Source organism: Pleurodeles waltl, chromosome 6 (assembly GCF_031143425.1).
Source record: "Pleurodeles waltl isolate 20211129_DDA chromosome 6, aPleWal1.hap1.20221129, whole genome shotgun sequence".
In the NCBI taxonomy this organism is placed as follows: Eukaryota; Metazoa; Chordata; class Amphibia; order Caudata; family Salamandridae; genus Pleurodeles; species Pleurodeles waltl.
The window spans coordinates 77,129,404-77,152,726 of NC_090445.1; the positions used below are offsets into that span (position 1 = coordinate 77,129,404).

General features: G+C 43.9%; 1 protein-coding gene across 1 annotated transcript in view; it reads right to left on the reverse strand.

The window, feature by feature from the left end:
- Positions 1-23,323, reverse strand: part of LOC138299239 (E3 ubiquitin-protein ligase TRIM39-like) — a 115,078-nt gene that overhangs the window by 18,018 nt on the left and 73,737 nt on the right. Inside the window, exons 5-7 of the mRNA XM_069237366.1 lie at positions 22,521-22,633; positions 18,575-18,601; positions 6,053-6,625 (exon numbers count right to left, since the gene is read on the reverse strand). Of these exons, the coding sequence (XP_069093467.1) occupies positions 6,081-6,625; positions 18,575-18,601; positions 22,521-22,633 (685 nt within the window). The 3' untranslated portion in view covers positions 6,053-6,080. The remainder of the gene's footprint in view (positions 1-6,052; positions 6,626-18,574; positions 18,602-22,520; positions 22,634-23,323) is intronic.

Consider the following 23,323-nt stretch of genomic DNA (forward strand, 5'->3'; position numbering starts at 1 on the left):
CCAGTGTCACACTCCTGGGACTGCAGAGGGTTAACACCCATTGCATGACCTTGTGGCGTGTACGTTTGAAGAAGACCACATTCCTGGTACTGCATCATCACCTTTCCTTGCTGCGATCATCGTCCCGCTGCCTTTCCATTGATCAGCTTCAAATGGTACCTGAAATCTGCTCCATAGATGTCGATCTTGGATGACTACCATCAGGGTCGGCTTTAGCGCTGGTGGTGCCCTGTGCGACAGTCTTTTTTGTGTGCCCCCCACCCTATGACCACCTCCCCAGATCCCTTACTACCACCCTGCAAATGTGCCACTCATCTCTCCATAGCCCCCTTTTCACATACATTCATTTATTTTAGAGTGCTTGTAAAGGCTGGCTTTACTAGTTTACTTAAGCTATCCACACAAAATATAATTCTGTTCTGTGCAGCAGGCATATTAACCCTCTACTCTACTTTATGGTGAGTCAAAGCTGCCGTTAGACAAACTTCCGATCTCTCTCTCTAGCAAGAACATTAATAACAAGAGGTATCTTGACATTATAATTGCTTCATGAAGGCTGGCTGCACAAGAAACATATCAGCAGGTGCTTTTAAATCGCAAGTTTAGTAAGTTATTGCTAAACAGAGTGCCCCCCTGAGGTCAGCACCCGGACCTGACTACCCTCCCGCCCACTAGTAGATTCCTCTGCCGGGCCTTCTGCTTCACAAACATTTTGTAGTTTCAAACATTGCGCTGGTGCAGGGCATTCACCACTCCATACTTAACCGCTGAGGACCCCACGATGTGAGGGACAGAGTCACCACCATCGTGTTCATGCATAATGTGCTGGGATTCACTTTTGTTATGGCATATGGTGTAAGAGTGTATTCTCCCTGGAATGACTACAAGGCACATACCAGATTTTGGTTGTCATCTAACCCAATTCTTATCACTTTATTTAGTGTCCTCATGAAGTGTTCGGCTTCTCCGTTGGCCTTAGGCCACCTTGGACTGATCTTCTGATGGATAATGCTTCAGAATCACAAGTATTCTGCAAACTCCTGATTGGACAACGGCAGCCCTTTGTCAGTACAGCGTTAACTCAACAAGCCATGAGTAGCCATAATCTTTTCCAATCAGAGTACAATCTGGTTGGCACTTAAAGAGTCCAGAATCTCTACTTCAGGATATTTCAAAAGTCATCAATTACAACCAGCATGTGTCGACCATCAGGTAAACTTCCCAAATCAGCGCTTGCTCTGTGCCATGGAAGATGAGCAATATCTTCCGTAATTATGGGTGCAGGTGAATATGCTGGTCCAACTGCCTAGTACAGTGGGCAGTGCTGGACCGTCTGCTCAACCCGGTCATTCATCCCAGGAAACCAAACCTTGCCCAGAAGCCTGGATTTGGCCTTAACCAGACCTTGATTGGCAGTATGAGATAGATCCACTTCTTGTTGCAAATGTCCAGGAATCACCAAACTTGGTCTCTTCAACTTATGATAAACATGATACAATGAGAGCAAAGTCTGCCATTCCTCAGCAGTTTGATGGGACAAATCTTGCGTTAACATCTTCCTATTTGCGAAAGTCACAGTCAATAGGGCCAATAGGAGACATTCATTCGTTCTTGTGGCATCCGCGATGTTTTCCAGGGAAATGTGTAATGGACGGGAATGTTCAACTACAAACTTTACATACTCTTTAATTTCTGCTGCCTCAGATTCCTCACCAGAAGTGACTGGCCTTGCATGATGTGATAGACAGTCCACTGGATTCTGCGCCCCTCGTCGAAAAACAGTATTCGTGGTACAGAAAAACAGTATTCGTGTAACTGGAGAATCAATTTTTTTATTCTTAGAGGCAGCATGGTGGAGGACTGGTGAATAGAGGAATAAGGAGTTTCTGGTTAGTTTGTAACACAAAAGGGTGTCTGTAGAGATAGAAAATGGCAGCACCCCCAATGAATAGCTATGGCCTCCTCAATATGGGAGTAGCGCAGCCCTGTATCCGTCAGAGCACGATTGGCACAGGCTATAGGGGCCCATTCTTCACTGTCTTGTTTTTGAGACAGAACTGCCCCAAGACCAGTGGGGCTGGAATCAACTGATAGTTTTAATTCATGGCGAGGATCGAAATATGCTAAGGTAGTATGTTCAGAAAGGGCCAGTTTAGTTGCTTGAAAAGCCTGTTCTTGGTCAGGGTCCCATGCCCGCACAGCATGTGCTTTTGTCAACTCCCTGAGTGGGCCAGTGACACTGGTGAGGTCCTGGATAAAAACAACCGCAGTAGGTCACCATTCTTAGAAAAAACTGTATTTCTGTGAAATTGGTGGGGGCAGAGGCTGACTGAATATCATTGACTTTCACAAGATCAAGCATGACTCCTTTCTCACTGAAACAGTATGCAAAGACGCATACCTCTTGCTGAAGTTATGCACACTTTTCACAGTGAAGACTGATCTCATTCTCTGACAGCTGCCGGAATGTAGCTTCTCAAGGTGTTCAAGTGTGTGTTCAAGTGTGGAGGTGGCACCAAGATGTCATCGCTGGCATTAAGAACACCCAGAAGTCCTGCTCTCACTCCCTCAATTGTGTCCTGGAATACTTCCTTTGCACTGGATGCCCCAAAGCTGAGGCGTTTACACCTTCACAAACCCACACAGGTGGAAAAAATGGTGATTAAACTGGATTTGGGCGCTAGCATTTGATGATGTTATCCAGCTTTGAGGTCCATGTTGGAGAACCGTATTGATCTAGTAACCTCTGCCATGATATCATCTACCATGGGTGCCAAATGTCTTTCATGTCGGATTGCCCTGTTAGGCAATCGTTTGTCCATGCACATTTTTACCTCACCCGGATGTTGGAGGTTTCTGGGCCACAACTGTCAGGGACATCGATGGAGTACGGCCATCAACCTTCTCAATGATGTTGGCTTGTTCAAGCTTTTGGAGCTCTTCCTCCACCCTGGGGCATAGGTGGAAGGCTACACAGCTGTGTTTCAAGGCGACTGAGTGAGTGTTATTGTCTATGTGAAGATAAATCATGCAATCTTTAAGGCAACCAGTGCCATTAAACAACAGTCCAAACTCATTCACCAGAGCTTCAACGTCGAACGAGTGCACATGAAATGTGAAAGAAACTAGTTAGAAGCGTTCTGCCGTCTGGCAGCTGATCAGCATTCCAGAATCTCCTTTAGTGATGTACACCTTAGATTGTGTTCGTGCCCCAAGGGTAATGTCCATTGTAAACACCCCAGCCAGCGGGACAGGCAGGGTTGAGCCAAAAGCATACCCCTTGGCCGACGTGGGGTTTAGTACAGGTTTTTGCGTGAGCATCTGCAGGACGGTTTGCACCAGGATGTTTATGGACGCACCCAAATCCATCAGAGCCAGACTTGGGTGACCAACAATGGTAAACATGCAGTGAGGTATACACCTTCTGTAAGATTCTGCAGGTTGCATGTCATGTATGAAATGCACTGCACCGTTAAGGTAATCATCGTCCATGTCCTCTTCATCTTCCTGGGGCACCAGAATGTCCATGTCATTCAACGATTTGGACTTCCGCCCTGTTTGGGATGTGGTGGGAGCAGCACAGTTTGGAAAAACGGTTGAGTTTATTGCATGTAGAGCACCTTTTCCCTTTCAATGGACAATCACCTCCATAACAGTGCCACATCTTTGGAGTGGCTGCTGACTTGGGTAGTCTTTTTCTTGTGCAGGCTACCGTTCATGACTGAGTTGACTGGTTCAGATATGGTGGGCTGTTGGAGGGCTGCCTTCACGTGCACAGGATTTCTAGAGCAGCCCTGAATGAATCTTGCCTTGATCTGGTCATATAAATCTGGCAAGGTACAGGTACTGGCCAGGTCTTTTACTTGGGCATAAAATGACTTCATCGGCTTCTCAGGCAGCTGTTTTGCTTTTCATAAAGGAAATAGCACATAATCTGGATTTGAAAGTGGTTCAAAACGGTGTGTTAGGGCTTGTTTTAGGGTAGTGTATGTGAGGATGGGCCAACTTCCACTACTGTTTTTGCAATCTTGTGAAGGCAGCTCCTGTCAGTGGTAGGAGCCTGGGGCATTTTCTGTCATTGTCCAACCCTATTGTGGCAAAATAAGTTTCCAGATGGTCCACCCATGCTTTATATTTACCTGCCTGAGAAGATGGAAACCATTCTACCACAAACAGCTCAAGGGTTAGAATAGATGCCATAGGTACCCCTTATGCCACTCACTAGAGGAGCAACAAGATCTGGCAGCCTGGGCAGGACAGCAGGGGCAAAGAGCCAGTCCAAACACAGTTAAAAATTCACTGCGTAAGCCTGACTACCCACAGGTGCAGAAGGAAACCAAGAAAAGTGATAGAAGTGTAGGCAGCACCATGACTCACTTAATCTCGATGAGCAGGAGTCGCCAGAAAGAGCCTTGTGTGGTGACAACTCCCCCTGACTCTGCTGTAAGGGAAGGAGCCAGCTGCAGCTGGGGTTAGGCTTGGATACACTCGGCCTGAGATCCCCTGGGACTGGCAGAGAAGGGTGGGGCCAGCAGGGGCGGCTCCTCCACAATGGCGGAGGAGTGTCGCCCCACTGGCTAAGAGCCAGCAGCAATACTCGAATATCGTTTTATTTTTCTGCTGCTGGCTCAGCCAGCATGTGAAGAGAGGGGCTGGGCCACGGAAGGTGGGATGAGGAATTGCGTGCACTAAGTGTGCATGTGCGTTTGGACGGCCTAAGACAGCCTTCCAAACACACATGCGCACTTAGGTTTCTCCAGTCCGGCTGTGCACACAGCCGGACTGGAGAACCTGCACAGGCCCCAGTGGTGTGTCTGAGTGGCAGTCACTGCTGCTCAGACCAATCCTGGAGCAGCTTTCATGTTAGCTTTAGCATGAAAGCAGCACAGGGATTGCTGGGGAGCCTGTTCTTGTGTCCCAGCGAATGTCGGGATACCAGAACAGGAAAAAAGGACGAGCGAGGTGGCAGGAGAGGATGGCAGCAACAGCAGAGAAGGGTAAGTCTTTTTTTTTAAATGTATTTCTTCCCCTCCCCCATAGTCATCCCATCCCCCACCCCTCCCCTTGATATTTGCAGCAGCTGGTGCTGGGGGCCAGATGCTGCCAGACCATCGACATGTGGCAACCTACACACAGTGTGGAGGCTGTGGTGGGGTTGGGATGGGCGTCTCCAACTGCCAGCCCGGGGCCGAGATGACATGAGGGGATGGGGCCCTTGCACAGCCTACACATGGGCATATGGCTATTCCACTCGACCCGAGGCTCCATAGTGAGCTCACAAAGGGTGGGCCTAACAGCCAGAGAGCTGTGGAAGCCCAAAACCAATCCTCTGAGCTGAAGAAGTGTGCCCGCACAGCACTGGCATCAGCAGCAGGGTGAGGGAGAGGCCGCAGAGTGAAGATGGAAGTCGAGATGGCCGGGAAGCCAAACAAAAAGCATGTCTGCCCTGACCAGCTGCCATCGCGACAAGGCAGCAGAATGCCGCGGTGTGGTAGGCACAGTGGCCACAGGGATCCAAATACTCCCATCATCGCCAATTTGTTGTGGTCTTGCCCGGCCTGTGGTTAAGGTATGACACAACACGAAATAAACCACACAACTGTCATTGCATGTGTGATGCAAAGACCACGTGGTCTGGGCCTCTCCCTTATTTATTAACTCTTCGCTGCATGTGATGGCCAGAATCACTACCATGTCTGTGCAGTGTGGTTTTCAACAAAACTCCTCTACCATTAGTAGTATAAAGGGACCCTCCCGGTCCCAACATAACAGGGTTCTCGGTCTCTCCGCTTATTTGGGTGAACAAATAGATATTTTTTTAAGCTTTGACGCCTTGTTGTTTTCTTCACAACAGTCAGAAGAAGATGGTGCTGTGCCTACTTCTGGAGGGTGACGTCAGAAGTCGCAGATTAAAAGTTATAACAAGGGACCTCTGATTTTTTTTGTTTATTACAGGTGTGTTCTGATGTCAGAATGCATGTGTACTACAGAAGAGCGGTTCGCTTTATAACGCTACTACAATACAGTATAATGATATTATACACAGTCCTACCTTGTGTTTCAGACAGCCTCTGTTGGTCTCAGTCCCATCCTTTCACAGGCAGTATATGTAGTGCTCCTGCATTTTTCCCTCGATCGTTGAGTCCTGGACTGAAGTAGGGCCGCAGGGTTTGGGGGAAGGAGGCTCCGGAAAAGGTGAAGAGCAGAGACCGGTCATCCACATTGTACACTGAGAGCCTGCCCGCCTCATAGTCCAGAAAGAGACCTACAGTCCTGGGGGCCACACAGAGGGTCAGAAGGGTGGGAGGAGAGGTGCGAGCTTCACATTTACCATGTCTGAGCCAAACTGTCCAGAATCCAAGTTCAGGTGATAGTGGTGGAACGTTTTCTCTGCTAACAGACTCGTCACACACCCCTAGGCTCCAGCCCGTCTTGCACCCGACCTCTACCTCCCAGTAATGCTTCCCTTCACTTAGCTTCTCTTTCCCTAGGACAGCAACAAGAGTTTTAAATCTATTGGGCATTTCTGGAAGATCCTGAGCTCTGTCTCTAGGTCTTACTCTCTTTCCATCTTCAGACAGCGTGAGCCATTGATTCACAGTGTCAGGATCCAGAGTCACCTCGGCTGCAAAACAAAGCGATCACAACTCAGTAAAGAGCCAATAGCAAAGAGTAGTTACACCTCATCCAACCACAGAGCATTCACAACTATTTCTGGGGAGAAAGACTACTAGCAGACTAGCTGTGGTGCTGGACTGTCAGGGTCTGCGATACTTGGTTCTGGGTGCTCGAGTCTAGACCGCCAGTTCTAAGTCATAACATCGGGGGCAGGGCAACCATAACAGAATACTAAATTCAAATAAATGCGAACAGGTCCTCAACATAAACTTCATAAATACAAATACTAATATGTCAGTAAATTTAAGTTTTTTTTCTATTAGAAAAAACATTTTAGTGTTTTTGGATATACATACAGATTTATGTCATACATTTTTATCACACCTTTCTTATCAATGTTCTGTGCATTTCCTTATAACCAACCATATATAATAAAGATCACATTTAATCCCCTTACACCCTGTCAACTGGTGCAAAGACTACTGTTCACTTCTTAGGCTAGCGTTTTGGTCTTTTCTCATTATTATGTTAGTCTTATAATAAGCTTCAAATGTTCTCCCATTTGAAGGAGCATATCAATGTCATTTACATCCAGTTTTCTACATTCATGCAACACTGTAGATTTTGGGCCCAGGGATTCATGGTGGGTACCTTCTTTCCCACACAGTTTCTTGCATTATTTTTTCTGGCCACCATCATTTGCAGGTCACAGAAGATGTGGAGGTACGCGGAAATTGTACAATCTTGTCACATTCCCAACAGTGCCATCTCCACTGGCTTATCAAATTCCATTCCAATAACATTTTGTATTTGCCTTTTGACTCTTTCCCAGAATGCTTGTAACTTAAGGCATCCCCACCAGATGTCCTAGAATGCACCAACCCAATGTCACCCTTTCACCCCTTCACCCAGTTACTATCATGGATTCCACTAAATTTCATCAGTTGTACTCTGGTGTAGTAGGTTGGATGTACTATTTTAAGTTGAACCATTCTAAAACCAGTCATAATGGTCACTTCTAGTTGGTATACGCATGCTTCATTTCGGTCCTCCTCATCCAATATTCCTGTGTCTTTGGCCCACTTTATCCTAATTTGAGAGAGCGATGCTTGCAGGTTGTTCAATAAGGATTTATACAGGTAGGGTAGCACACAACTGTGCAGTGGAGCAGAGGGCACCCTGTAACTAAATGTGGATTTCTCATGCATATAGGTAGTGTTTTTTGCAGCACATGTTTCTTCTGATGAAATTTATACTGTTAGGAATCTGATAATTCATACTCTTCTTTCAGCACATTTAACATTTTGAGGTGTTCCAATCCCCACACATTCTTTAAATTGGACATACCAAACAGGTCTTGTTTTCGAAATCCCTCCAGAGTCCCCGTTTCACCCAGTCCTACAAACAACCATAATGAGTGCTCCCAGGCACGCGCACCTTCCCATTCCATCTTATGATTTGGCAGCCGCAAAACAGTTATCACTGTGGCCCTAAGTTGCAGCTATTTGGAGGGTGACCTCCTATTGTACAGTGCCCTTAACTAGCCTCTCATCCCATTGACCTTGTATCTGCCATTGTCAATAGCTCCTATGGGACACCATAAACCCAATCATTAACAAATACTAGTTGAGAGACCCAGTAATATTTCATAAGCTCTGACAGTGCTATCTCTCACCACAAGCACCTCTCCAAATTGTCATAATACCTGTTCTAGAATGGTTACAGTCCAGGAGTGGGATGCATTGGGCACTGCCTACTTTCTGGAATTATTTTTCTAGTACCATTTATGAGGTGTTATGGGCAACATATAGCGGTTGCATCACCAATATTGTTTTAAAATGGGACACTGTGCCTAAAATGCAGATTGGAAAGGCTGCAAATGGGTTCCACCCATTTAGTCCGTCAAGATGTTTTTGCTTTTGATCATCCGGTTCTTGGACCTTTAATGTGAGTGAGTCTCACTACCCAAGTTTCACTCCCAGTAATTTCACAATAACTGGACTCTGCCTTTTACAATAAGGCTGTTACAGCACAGCTATGGTAAGAGGCATAGGCTGGTTACATATGAACCAGTGTGCACATAAGTGAGCGGATTGCAGGTGAGAGTCTACCGTCACGTGCAACCCAGTATTTGCTCACAGGTATCCTTGCACAGAATGTACTCTGCAAGGACAGGTGCAGTTGACCTGGGGTAGACATTTTAATATTAGTGGGCAGTCATACAGTGGTGGCAAAAAGCATTGGAGGGGCGTAAAGAACACACCAAAAGCTACACATAAATATAATATATTAAATAATATATATACAACTAATATTTTAAAAAATTCACTTACCTTACTGCACATCCTTCGAGGTTGAAGCCTAAAGTCAACTTACTCATCCAATCAAGATGCTGTTTTTATGCAGTTAAGCAGCATGAAAACAGCATCTTGATTGGCTGGAGAGGGATGGCTCCATGCTCCAAAAAGGCACTGTAGGCCTGTGCCTACTCTCCAACTCAGCTGTCCAACACAGCCGGGTTAGAGAGGTTTGAATTGCGCATGTCGGTTTGGCTTTAGCAAGGTAGCAGACCAAACCAACATGAACACTTCAAACAGAAGTGGCCACTCCTCACTGCTACAAGTCAGTGGCAGCAGTGACACACTGGTCCCGCCCTGCTTTGCACTCAGTTTGGTGGCTGAAAGCATCAAAAATAAAATGGTAATAAAATGATTTTATTTTTTATGCTTTCTGCACAGCAGTGTGTGGGGGGGGGGGGGGTGATGCACCTCTGCTGCAACATAGGAACTGACACTACTTTCACACATAGGTCAAGAGGGTTTACTGCTAAACCTGTATTATGCATGCAGGTGAAATATGCCTAAGAGTGCACGTTCACTCTACTTAGGGTTACACAGTCCAGCAGAGTGTCAAACTGGGGTAAACATGCATACATGATGATTTTACCGGTTCCAGGAACGCGCATTAATATCGTATTTGTCGTATTTATCTAGCTCAGCTCCTAATCAGATACCTGGCCATGTCCAACATGGTGGACCAAGTTAATTATACTGCTCAGTAAAAGACGGAACAAAGGCCTCCCCACAGAAACTATCAGTGACTGACCCGTTTCCTGGGAAAGGGAAGGGGCCGCTGTCACACTCCACCTGGTCTGGGTCCGCACAGGCCTACTGAACAAAGGATAAAGCTCAGACATCTGCTGCTGACACAAGAGGGGTTCTCCTTTAAAGTTTTGGTGGGAAGGGATCTGGCAGTGATGTCAGCTATGGGAGGAACCGAGGCCCTCAGAGGAGCTCTTTACAGAGAAATCTTGATGGGTCCATTTTGGATTGTCCCAGAATGCTGTGTAGGAAAGGGGTGGAGGGATGATATGGCATCCTAGGATTGGCCAGGGATGCCTGGCATCCAGAACTTTCCACCCAAATTCATATTCCCCTGCACAAGTGGGAGATAAAGAAAAGGACCCTGGACCTAGAAGTCAACGACAGCAGAATCATGGATAGCAGAAGGAGAAGACACTTGATGCCTGAAAAGATGGACTAAGGACTAGAACAAAAGTTACAACACGGCACAAAGACACAGTAAAAAGAAGCAAAGCAGCTCAGCCAACAATTAAATATGCACAGAAAGGCAGAGGAGATCCTCATAATGCCTGTGTGGGCTTTGGTTTGCCTAGTTTATCTTTTTCTGATGCCCTAAGGAGGGAGAGGGGCACAACCAATGTTTTTGCAATGTCTTGTAGGGGCTGCAGGAGGTGAAGTAGCTTTTCCCTAGGGTTGTCTTGTGAAACTTGGAATAAGGCTATGGGGGTGGGGGTTAAAAGCATAATCCACAGAATAGGTTATTAATCATTTAAGCACGCTGAACCGGAGCTTTGCATTTTAGCTCTGGAGTGCAGGGGGTTTGTGGTTTGTCTTATGGTTACATTATGCAGATTGAGGACTGTGAAAAAAGACTATGATTTAATATTTGAAAAGGTTTTGTTGACATTGATTACTTACGAAAGTGTTGGATCATGCTTGTTGATTTTAATGGGAAATTATAACATGGGATGACTGAAATAGTCATGTGGTAACACATTGACAGATCTAGTAGGGTTGCTTTATATTTTATTGTGGTGACCCCTTAACAAAGCCAATAGGCCTAAGATATTATATATATATATATATATATATATATATATATATATATATATATATATATATATATATATATATATTTTTTTTTGTTGTTGTTGTTATTATTACCTACTGGTGGTCGCTAGTAGGTAGTTATAGTTAGGACCATGTTTCCATAGAAAAAATATTTTTTTACTTGCCTATATCCTTGGCACTTTTTCACAAATCTTAAAGACATTTTTCAAAAAAGGTTGTGCCAGTGATTCTTGTTGCGCACGGAAAGTTTCGGGGTGACCCGTCAAGCGGGGTCCAACAAAAAAACGGGGGGTTGTAAAAAACAACTCTGTTTCCCATGTTAATTACCATAGGACCTTTGAACACGACTACAGCCCGAACCACTTGCCTGAATTACAAAAAAGTTGGCAGAAAGCTAGCTTTCGGTTCGCAGATTGTGCTTGTGGTGTGAATCAGTTCAGTAGTTTTTGAGGTATTAAATGAGAAATACATTTGTATATCTAGGGCCGCAGATCTATTGTAACGTTTTCACCATTATCGCAGCAAATTTGCAAATGCATGCCATAATAAGAATGTTGTGATTTGCTGCCTACAATCTGACCTGACATTTGCGGCTGCTATTTTGAGTAATGGGACACAGACCCCAGGACTAAAAAATAAAATTAAAAGTGACACAAGGTGTCAGGGTGGCAGTACACTGACCCCAGAGATGTGATACAGTGCTGTTTGAGGGGTATACCATGTGTGGTATTTGCCAATATTCAAAAATATTTGCGAACATTCACGAATATTCTCACATATTCGAGGACATTCAAATAATTGCACTTGTTGCTCAGTTTCTTCAACTTTGGCAGAACTTACATTCCCAATTATACTCAACGTATAAAACCACTCTGATTTAATCCGTCCCGATTTTTCAAGCAAACATTGGACAGTAGAACACACATGCATCCTTGAAGGATTGCGGCAAGACATGCTAGAAGCACAACACTTACACACATGTGACAACAAAACAAATTTTGTCATCAGAATAATTGCTGGTGCTATCGGGTTCACCTTTGTCACTTTCAATGAGGGTGACATGGTACAATAGCATACAAATGACATTTGTACTTCAACGTAGAACAACGTTTTGCACCCACAGAAAAAAATCAGACTGCTGTACAGATGGCTATCTTTAAAAAGAGAGCACTTGCCAAAGGGAAACGCATCAAATTTAGCATTTCCAATGCTAAAGCATTACATCCATGCTGGATTGAGTGGGCAACCTCCCTGACTTACATTTTTGATCCAAAATTACAAACACAAGAATTTCTCCAATACGAACAGGAGTACCCTGCACCTACTAACATACTGCCACTTGACAGATATCAATCTGTCATTTACACTAATTGTTCAGCACAACCAGCTGTAGGGACAAAGTACCAATACTAAGCTGTATGCGCAGCTGTGAGTGGTCTGATGAGGGATGGTGTTTTCCCCCCTTCAAATACCTACACGCAAACCCTAGGGGACTGCACATCACAACTGGCCGAGCTTAAAGCTCATATCTTGGCACAGGAACATACGGATGTAGAAGAGCTCACACTAATTGTATGTGATTCATACTACTGTGCCCAGTCCTACAATGATTGTCTAAATCATTGGCGGTTAAACGGGTTCAGATATTCAAAAGGGAACACCATAAAACACAGAACTCTGTGGGGAAGGGTATCTGATCTTAAGGACAGACTACCAGATGCTCGTGTAGTACATACATTGGGCTGTCAACGTGTAGGAGTGCATATTGTAGGAAACACTTTGGCTGATGAAGCTGCCAAATCTGCAGTAGCTACGGCTTCTGTTGCTGCAGTGACTCGTTCTCATACGAGAAAGGATAATGAGACGCTGGCTGCCATGAAAACTTTGGCTGAGGGCAAGCCTCTTCCAAAAGCATACCCTGCAAAATATTCCTATCATATCAGTGCACAAAATGTTGCTTTTGCGACAATTCCAGGGGTGAGTGATCCCCAAACAACATCAGAGATTAGATCTCATCAAAGCAGCGCATGAGGGTGTCGCTTCTGCACATGCTGGTGTGGCGGCCACAACATCACTCTTACAGAAACACTTCTGGTAGCCCGAGCCATACAAACAAACCACGGAATATGTCTTTTGTTGTTATATTTGCCAGCAAATAAAGGGCTGTAATATCAAACACCCTCCGCAGACATCCCTCTCAGTGTCAAACAGGTCACTGCAATGTGTGTACCTGGACCATTGCGGTCCCTTACAACATGATGGTTCATACAAATAAATCTTAGTCGCTGTAGATTTTTGGTCTAGATTCCTATGGGTATGGCCACAGCGGTCGGCTGATGCTCGAACTGTTATTAAAGACTTGCTTATCTTTATCGGTACATATGCGGTTGCAACATTCCATTCAGACCAGAGCCCTGCTTTTTTCCTCTAGGGCATTCAGGGTTACCATGGGAACAATAGGTGTTGAACTCCATTACTCCTCACCGTACCATCCAGAGGGTAACTCTGTTGTGGAGAGGAGGAATCATGATCTAAAGCAATCCTTATCAGCTAGAGTATTAGGTTCAGGCTGCAATTGGCTGCATCACCTAAATGGGGTCCAAACAGCACTGAAGAATCTGCCAAGACGGTCCTTGGAGGACGCACTCCTTATGTCTTCTTTGGGATACCAATGTATGTCCCAGATCTAGATGGCTCTGGTACGGTGGCGGCAGACACACAATTTGACACAAATTAATGTCTTACTGTCTTACAGGAGCTTCAACAATTTCATGATGACCATTCACCCTCCAGTGCTGCCACCTTAGGAATAAGGGATTTATCAACAACATCCACAGGCTGGACTCCTAGAGTTGGGGATCTGGTTTGTGAGAAGATTGCTGTGAAAAAGGAATTCAGAATATCCTACAGAGCACCTGTTAAAGTCCTGGGGATTCAAAGTTCCAGAACTGTCATTCTACCACCGTTGCCAGGTTCCAAAGCAAAAAGATTTGTCTCAATTGACAACATCAAATTGCATCATGTGGCCAATCCTGGATAGTAGACCCTGAGGTCCCTTGGACAGTTCCCGCTCCCCTCTCACTACCCAACAGGATATACCTCATCAAAGAAGAAATGATGCTTCTGAATATACAAGCATGTACAATAACGCTACAAATGCCCCCTCGAGCACGGGGAGGTTAGAAAATGAGAATGGGCGTCTGCTGATTCCTGTCACCACCTCACTGACAAGAACTGTCCAAGATGTGGCTGTTTATTACTCCAGAAGATACCTTCTACTATAAACCTCCATGAGAAATTGATCCATCCACCAGTGCTGCACCGGCTCCTGTGTTTGCACAAACTGCATTAGGTTATTTCATGGACATTGATGACTTCTCTTCGTCATCATCTACATCTTCAACTGAACCTTGTTCAAAGACACGTAAGCCGTATATATGGCTTTAAAATAACGATCTGTTTTTTCCATGGCATTATCTGTGGATTCTACTGACATTGCTTGCCTTTCTGTTATGGACTGGTTTTGTAACTGTTTTCTTTCTACTAATGGTCATTATCTTCCTGAATGCCGTGCCGGTGGATGAAGTCTTAACACCATATCTTTCCTCATATAAGGTCTGAAGAGATTTGTGCCTCGTGAACATTTCAGCAGTCCAGAATCCTGATGGGATTGTTTGGGATAAAGTACCACTTGATATACATGGGCCTACTGAGGTTATCCAAATTCCATACGTATTTAAGATTTCAATGATTGTTGTAATTACACCTAGTGTTGTTTCTGATGACTGGGATGTTAAACCAGTTCTATGCTTGCTGAGCTGCAGAATTACACTGCCTTTGAAAGTGATGATGTGTATATAAACACAGCAAATTAGGGGGAAATGTTCCGTTATCATCACTGGGGACATTACTTTCTGCACCAAGCTGCTAGACCTAGATCAGAATTGAATTACACACAGTGGGAACATTGTTCAACACCACCTGTGGGGAGTTCCAAAACATATGTAGACAAATTTACATATTTCTCTGGGCAATTACCATCTTCCAAATTGAGGAACATTCTGCTAACTGACACAAAATTTATCTATTCAGATTCCTTTGTTTCCCAGCTTGTTGTTGGAAGAGCACTATTGATGTAAAAAGTATGGGGAACACAAGATTGGCAAATTCAGGGAAGGGACGCTTTGTTTAGAGCATGCTTTATTCCTGTACAAATTATATTTTTTAATTTAAAATGGCACAGTTCAACAAACATCCTGCCTTGGGTTAGCAAAAGTAGCCAAATATCGATCGATAGTGTATCAATTATATGATACGACTGACTTCAAGGCAGGCCTAGTCCTCACACTTTGATTCATGTGACCAAGTATTTGTAAGAGACTGATGTCATATCTTAGACCCCACTGGATATTAATCACACAACATCAGATGATTTTGGTTCTAAAATGCAAGCAGTGTACATCTGAGATAGCAAAGCAGAAGTGGAGTGCTTTACTATTAGGTGGTAAATAATCTGGGTTGTGGAGTCCAGAAAAATACAGGACACCTGAATGTAATGGGGTTGCTTCAGCCCATAAGAGAATACACCAATCAGAGGTTGATGCTGTGCTCACACTTGGGGAGCATGTGTAAAGAAAAGCAGGGGGTGCAGGCCTTTAAATGGCATTGAGGACTGTGCAAGGCTGAGGGATGTATAAAGATTACGCTGTGTTCAGCTCAGAATGAGAGATGAGTAGATAGCGAAGAACATGCAACAGTGCAGACAGTTCTGCTGTGTGTAGAGGATCCAGAAGTGTGTTGAGGGCTGTGAAGAATCATTGATGCTGTGTAGAGTGTGGGGCTTGTGCACTGAAGGAGAAGTGTGCAGAGGTTTAAGGACTGGGCAGAATGTACTGCTTTATAAATAGTGAAGGAATGTGCAAAGCGGAAATCTATGCAGAGCGGTGGGTTGGTGGGAGTGCAGAGGACTTTGCAGCTGGCAGAGCAGCACAAAGAGTGAAGGTGTGTGTGTGAGTGGATGCTTCCTATGAAGAAATGAGGATAGCACTACAATCAGAGATATGAAGTGGCTAGGGGATGATACAGAAAACAGACAGCAGTGCCCTGGTTAGAAGATGGTGCAAATTATGCAATGCTAAGTAGAAGTTGTGTCAGGTGAAATGAAGGGCTAGGTACATGCATTAGATTAACAGACCATGAAAAAGTAGGAGAAACTGTGCATGATTCGTAATTTGAACTTGGCAGGTTTTGTGCAGATCCACCAATGGGTCAACCTTTTCAGAGGGGTGGGCTGAGCAGAAAATGTGTGTTGGGGGTGTGGTGCCTCTATGCACATGGAGCGGGGTGATGAGCAAGGAGTTCTGCTGTGCAGAGTTTGAAGGCTGTGCAGTGTAATGGCTCTGCAGAGGGTGGGTGGACGCTCACCGAGCAGGGGAGTTGAAATCTCGGAAAGAGTGTGATATGTGCAGTAAGTTGGGGCTTTGCTCATAGAGAAAGGCTGGAAGAGAGCCATGGTTATGCAGTGAGTGAAGAAAACGCAGGTTGGAAAATGTGCTTCAACTCAAGGGCTGTACAAATAGTAGAGGGTTGAGCCAAAGTGCAGAGACTGGAAGGGTAAGCCAAGTGGAAGACTTTACAGAGCCCACACTCTCGAGACACACATCTCTACAGAGTTGAGGTGTGTGCTGAGTGAAGTGCTGTACAGCAAACTGAGCAAGGGCGACTTGAGTGGTATCGGTGGAGAACTAGACTGAGTGGAGGATTGTGCTTTAGGTGCTGCCCTGTGCAGTGAGTGTGGGCTGTGAAGGATTGTGCAGATGTAGGGGAGCAAGCACCACTTGAAAAGATGAGCACAGAGTGACATACAGTTTGGAGAGTGGAGGTACACCAATAGTGTACAGCTATTTTGGTAGTGAAGTGCTGGATGGAATGTGATATTGCGCAAAGTGCAGCATTACACAGTGGCCGTGTAAAGGTGTGAGCCCTGTGCAGTTGGTGTTCAGGGAGTGGTGGCTTTGCTGGGAGTTGACAGCTATTTAGGGTATATGTTTGTATAAACAGTGTGCTGGGTGTGAAGAGTGTGAACTGTTCTGAAGGTGGTGAGCTGCGTAGAGTTGAGAGCTGTGCAGAGTGGCCTCCACACTAGTGGAGAGAGTTCTGTGGGTGGAGAAGTGCATGGCTGTGTGGAAGGCTGTGCAGAGTGGAAACTATTCTTGTGTTCACATAGTAAAGGCCTCGTCTTCAGTAGACATTGCTGATTAGTGATTGGCTCTACAGAGAAGGAGTGCGGTGGTGGGGTTAAGAGCTGGCTCCGCTGGTCAGTGAAAGGCTGTGCAGATACCACAGGACTGCAACTGTAGAGTGGAGGACCGTGCAGAGAAAGGAGCTCAAGAGGGAGTGTCAAAGTGTAGGACTGAGATGAAAGAGAATCTCTAGACGAATTTAGAGTGGAAGGCTGTGCAGAGAGAAGGGGGCTGTATCTCCTAAAACTAGCTTTGCATATACTAATTTAAGAGCCTCTCTACCACAGGTTTGGGTCGACTGGTGGTTTACATAGTCAAAGATCCGGAGCAACACTATTTTGCTACGTCAGATGGGGGTAAGTACTTGCTTATTAAAAGAACCACTTATGTCGCTTTTTGCTGGAAATATTGCAGTGACTGTTGGCCAATCTAGTAAACAACAGAATAAAGCACATTACCATAAACAAAGCAATTTAACAGAGGAACAATACAACAAAGAAATCAAAGCAGAGTGCAACACAATAAACACTAAACAATACTTTGCATTAATGCAGCACAAAAATAAGAGTAAACAGAACCACCACAACTGAATGCCACATAGCAAATAGTCATACACATTCTTGTCACACATAACCACCTCTAGAATCCTGTTTTTATAATACAGCGGTAAAAGATGTTTGCACCAAACACTGGATTGACTTACCATCAAGGGCATGAAATAGCACCAGTCACAAGGGCTTTGTGACCTACAAAGTAATAGTCTGTGCTTTTACATACACTGCATGGCTGTGTTGGAAGCTTCTAGTCTAGGAGATCAGTTGAAAAGTCACCAAAGACCCAGCAGCACTAGTGACCCCAGCATCAGTGCAGGCCCCAGCAGCACCACTGATCCCTAGCAGTGCAGACATCCGCAGCAGTGAACGCCCCAGAAGGGCTGAAAAGCCGAACAGCACAGCAGACCACAGAAGCACTACAGACTCCAGCAGTTGTGCCGACCCCAGCAGCCATGCAGACATCAGCAGTGCTACTGGACTCAGCAGTGCTGCAAATCCCACTGTTGCTGCAGACATCAGGAGTGCTACAGACTCCAGCATCAATCAGATCCCAGCATCACTGTAGCCGCCAGAAGTAATACAGACTCCATCATCGGTGCAGACTCCAGCAGTGCTGCAGATCCCAGCAACATGTGAAGGCCCCAGCAGTGCATGGACTGCAGCAGGTAACAGCAGTTCCGCAGGCACCAGGAGACACCAGCAACGGTGCAGATCACAACATGCCGCAGACCCCAGCAGTGGGACGGATTGCCCATTCTCTCCCAAAGAACTAAGTTATACTGAGCTCTATTGCCACAGCGTGGAAAATAACAGAAGAGGGAAAAAAGTGCAGCTGACTAACAGCAGTGAGTCTCTGACATGCAGTACATTGTTAATATAGGAACGATATCAAGAGAATGCACATATAGACTTTTGTATGCACCTCACTGCAAATACTCACATAACACAAAGAAATGAATGAGAATTAAGAAGGGAAGGATCAAAAGAAAAGACAAACTTCATTTACCTGCAAATCTGCGGGCCCATCTCCACTCTACAAAAAAATACAGGAAGGGGTAAACATAAAGAGAAAAAACACAAATTTAGATCTACAATCACGATTTACCATTAAAAAGATATATTGTAAGGGAAAATGTTATAAAATTTAATTCGCTGAAAAAGGATTTACCCCGAACCCATAATAAAGCCCCAACTCTAACTGCTTATTATCCCTTATTCAAATCCTAACCCGAATTTATCTGTAACATAGCCTTCTTATAACTCACCCTACACCCAGTATTTACCACAAACGTAACCTCGTCCCTTACGATAACCATCAACTTAAACCATTCCTTGATCTTAACCACAACTCTAGTCTTTAACCCCAACCACTACTCTTACCTCGCCCCGTCCCATAACCTAAAACCAACTCTTCACCTAGCCCATAACATATCCACAGTCCACTGAAAACAGTCACTTGTATTTAATTTTTAGGCCGAGACTATCTAGCAGCGTGAGTTATTTGGTTGCATGAGACATACAGTGGGCGCATCAAGAACAGCATTGGCTGCCTTTATTGTCACTCATTTCAGTGGTTTTCCTTGTCCCAGCTTGTCCATCTGGTGTTTGTCCCTCCCCTCTGCCACATAGCATATTTACCATCTCTCCAAAGGCCTGGCTTCTCTCCCTTCCACTGCTCACTTTTAGGAAACTTTGTTTTGCTTGTTGTTAAGTACTCAAGTGTGTGTATGGTCTTTCCCTCTCTGCCCCATGTGCTGTGGCAGATGCCGGCACGTGCTCCATGTTTCTATTGTACACCCCCCTCATCTCATTTTGTGGCATTTTTGCCCTCATGTGCTGATATATTCACAGAGATGTGGTGCTCCACGCTTACAGGACATTGACAGACCCCTGAATGGTCGGGGCTGTGAGATGATTAGCTCACGAAGCACATGTGGTGCAAAATGCTTTCCACAGGCCAGCAATATTGAACTAAATTTCCCAAGAGATTGGACATGTACCAGAAATTGTCCACGTGGTTTTTGTCATAGCGATACTTGTATGTGAGACATTTCTCCTCCTTTACGCTTCCCTTTGCACTCACTCGCCAAGCTACCAGATTATTAAGCACAGGTTTACTTTGTGACTTTTGTGCTTCACCCTGACAAGGTTTGTGATTGTTACTTGAGTATTATCACCCCCCCACCACCATTAAGCCAATTTCTAACAGCTCTGAAAATCTCTTTTGACCGCGAGAATTAAATGTAACTATGTACTAATTATTTTAGTGAAAGAGTGTCATAATGCTGTGTGTTACTTTTTGGATATGTTACAGCTGACACTGTACATTCCAATCCGAAGGGTGGATCCCATGTCTAATGTTCTTGGAGTGGAACCCTTGGTCTTTGATCATTTCAGTTAGAAACCAAGTCTGGGTAGTTCTGACTGCTAGAGTTTCCTCAATTGTAAATAGTTGGGTTCAGATCTCAAGGAAGGGGGGGAGGGTATTCCACAATCTGATCTCTTGATGACTGTTCAAGGATAAGGTGAGCTGATAACAAGTGGAAGTTTCAGACTGGGGGTGGTATGTGTGACCAATTTATGTAGGTATTCTGGACCTTTGCATGAGCACGTCTTGAGGATAGTGCCTCATTACAGAAGCTTTAACCTTATTGCTTCTCTGAAGAGTGCTCGTAAGTGTATACTACACAGACAAAAAGAAGAAAAAAAAATGAAGTAAATTGTTTTAATGTTGTTCTCAGAGAGGAGGCATATTCCTTAGATATTGTAATGGATTTCCCAAGTGCAGTCCCAGGAGGGCAGGAATAGCCACACAGTGCCTTTGCCCACTACACCGGTGTGTGCAGATACATGTTATTACATTATCTGTCCTAGTCTGGGTGGCATTCAACAATTCACCCCAATGTCAGGATATGCAAGGCAAAGCAGATGCTGCCAGACCTCCATCAGGACAACCCACCACCAACACTGACCTGATGGCATGGAGCCATATAAGGGACATTCAGTGGGTCTGCCCAGATCTTTAACTGAAGGACTTTCAAACTCAAATGCCCATATCATTGTGTCTGTCACTGATGTATTCATTATCCTATGGGTAACGACACAATAAATATGTTGTAAATATATATTACTTACTTAATTACTTATACCTTTTTGTTGTGTATTATGGCTCACTGTACTGCACGTGGGGCATCAACGTTTGATTGTATTTTGATGATCAGTTTATAACCTTGCGATTCATTGTTGAAATGCAAATCAACCATCATCATTTATTGGAGAATTGTCTTTCTACTTGACATACTATCTTATATGTTGAGATTTACCCATTGGAAGACACATTGCTCTAACCAATTCCTGGCAGAACACTTTTACATATGTACTTAAATACCCTTGTTATTGGGAATACAGGGTGCCCCAGTTTTTGGTGTAAATGAAGAGAGAAAGCAAGCAGGCTTCCCATCCAACCCCAGTACTGGCAGGCAGGAAGTCGATCCAGATTGACACATGATAGATTTTTAGTGACCCAAACAGCAGTAGCAGCAAACAAGGAAGAAACTTAACCTGAGTGACACACCCCTGAACAAATGGTTGAGGTCAGTAAATGGATCAAAAGTTAACCAAATGGAACGAAAGCATAATGGAAGGATCAATACAGTTTTGCTGGACCTTTTGTGATTAAGAAGTTTGGAACAATGGAGTGATGGGATTAAATGGAGATGTTTGTAGTACGTCCAGACTGACTAGACGGAATGTGTTGGATACCACTGAATCCAGAATCATCACGAAACTGTTTGATGACCTTGCAGGAGACATTTGGATGAAAGATTACACATGATTACTATTTTTACTATGTTTTTGCAATTTAATTTGTATTTAAAAGTTGTATACTTTTGTAGGTGCAGATGTTCATTCCTCTGCAAATATTATGCTTTCTTTCACTGTTTTTCCTGTTAACTTTCTGGTTATTAGTGTAAGGTGTTCTGGTACAATGTTGGAAATGTTGTGGCTAGGAAATGCTGGGTCACAGAACAGTGTGAGGTTATGAGGGAATATTGGAGGAGCTACGAGTCAGTTGAGAGAAATCAGCTGCCCTGCCCTGCTTGGATCATGGTGTAGGGTTTGCGACCTAAATAAACCTCTTCATTTGATCTCCCTTGTTGTTGCCTCATTAATTACATGAATTAATAAAGCTTTTGCATGTAGAAATAATGTACCAAAGATATGACAAAGCCAATTAAGAACTGAAGACATACAGGCAGATCTGAGAGGGCTAGGTAGGTGTTCCTTAATAACATGATTTGTGTACTGTTATTTATGATTTAAATACAAGTGTTAACATCTGAGCTGTCAGGAAAAACACGGGTGAAATTGGTGTTGGGGGCCTAAAATAGGACTCCATGGGGTCTGACCAAAGGTGTTCCCTACCTAGGTCATAAAAACATTTGAGAGATACAGTACAATGTACTTAATATTTAAAACAACTGATATCACTTGGCATATAAGCCAACATATAACTAACATTGCCTTTTATTATGGATTCATGTCGACTATATAGGTTGGGTTGTAAGATGAAAGCAGAGGGGGTAAAGTCATTCACAGAGTTATCTGTGTTTAACATGTCACCGGTCAAATCACAGCAGGTCCACTCAGCATATTTTTCTTATGATGTTGATGCTATGAACACCACAACATTAGTTGCATAAATATGCAGGTATGTTAGAGAATTTACAAGCTGCAGGTCTGCTATCCAAAGCTGTCTTTAATTACTGCATTAATTTTATTATCAGCTTTGATCCACTGAAACTCTTTTATAGTTTGGGATTTAAGCCTGTTAGAAACAACATACACAAATATGTGCCAACGAAATACTTTTCTGATCTGATAAATGAGGGCATTTACGGTTTACTGGACACTGTTTATAGTAACACTAGGACAAGTTTGTAGTTTCTCACCTAGTGACTCAATTATCTTCATCTGTAAATCCACTTCCTCCTCCTTGTCTGTCTTCTCTTCTTCACCCTTAAATGTATCATAAGCTGCATGCTGATCCTTCATATTTTCATACCTTCAAAAGAAATATAAGGGGATGTTGTCAAATCCCATCTGCTCAGAAGGTAAGCGTGGTTGAGGAATACTGTATTGTCTCACAAAAATGAGAGGAAGAGGAGTAGAGGGCAGGGGGCATCTACTCTGGAATCAACGAGGAATGGACAACTAGTGTATAAACAAAAATGGAGCCTGCACAGTGAGACATCTAACTAATAATATACTTCTCATTGATAAGGAACGGAATGGTATCGCTACTGTGAGATAAGGAATATAAGACTTATGAATACAAGGGATTGGACAAGGGGAGCACCTAGGTAAATAAACAGAGTAATTTCCTAAAGGGAAGTGTTTGACTGGGTATCTGTGTTGTCAAATAAATAAATGTTGCTCACATCAAAGATAGGAATAGGACAAAAAAAACATATACATTGAGGAAAACCAAACTCTCAATTCTACTTTACAATTCAAAATATATGAATTGTTTAAATAATATTATTTACTGTCATGTAATTAAATAAAAAGTACAGTTTTGAAAACTGACTAATATTAAGAACAACTTGTTTTGATAAAGCTCTTTATACCACACTACTACCGTTTCTAAATGTTGTAAATAATTAGCACCATAACCCACTTTGAAGGTATGTTAGTAATCAACATCAGAAGGATACAAGACTAAGGCCCTCATTTCAACCTCGGTGGTCTTTCA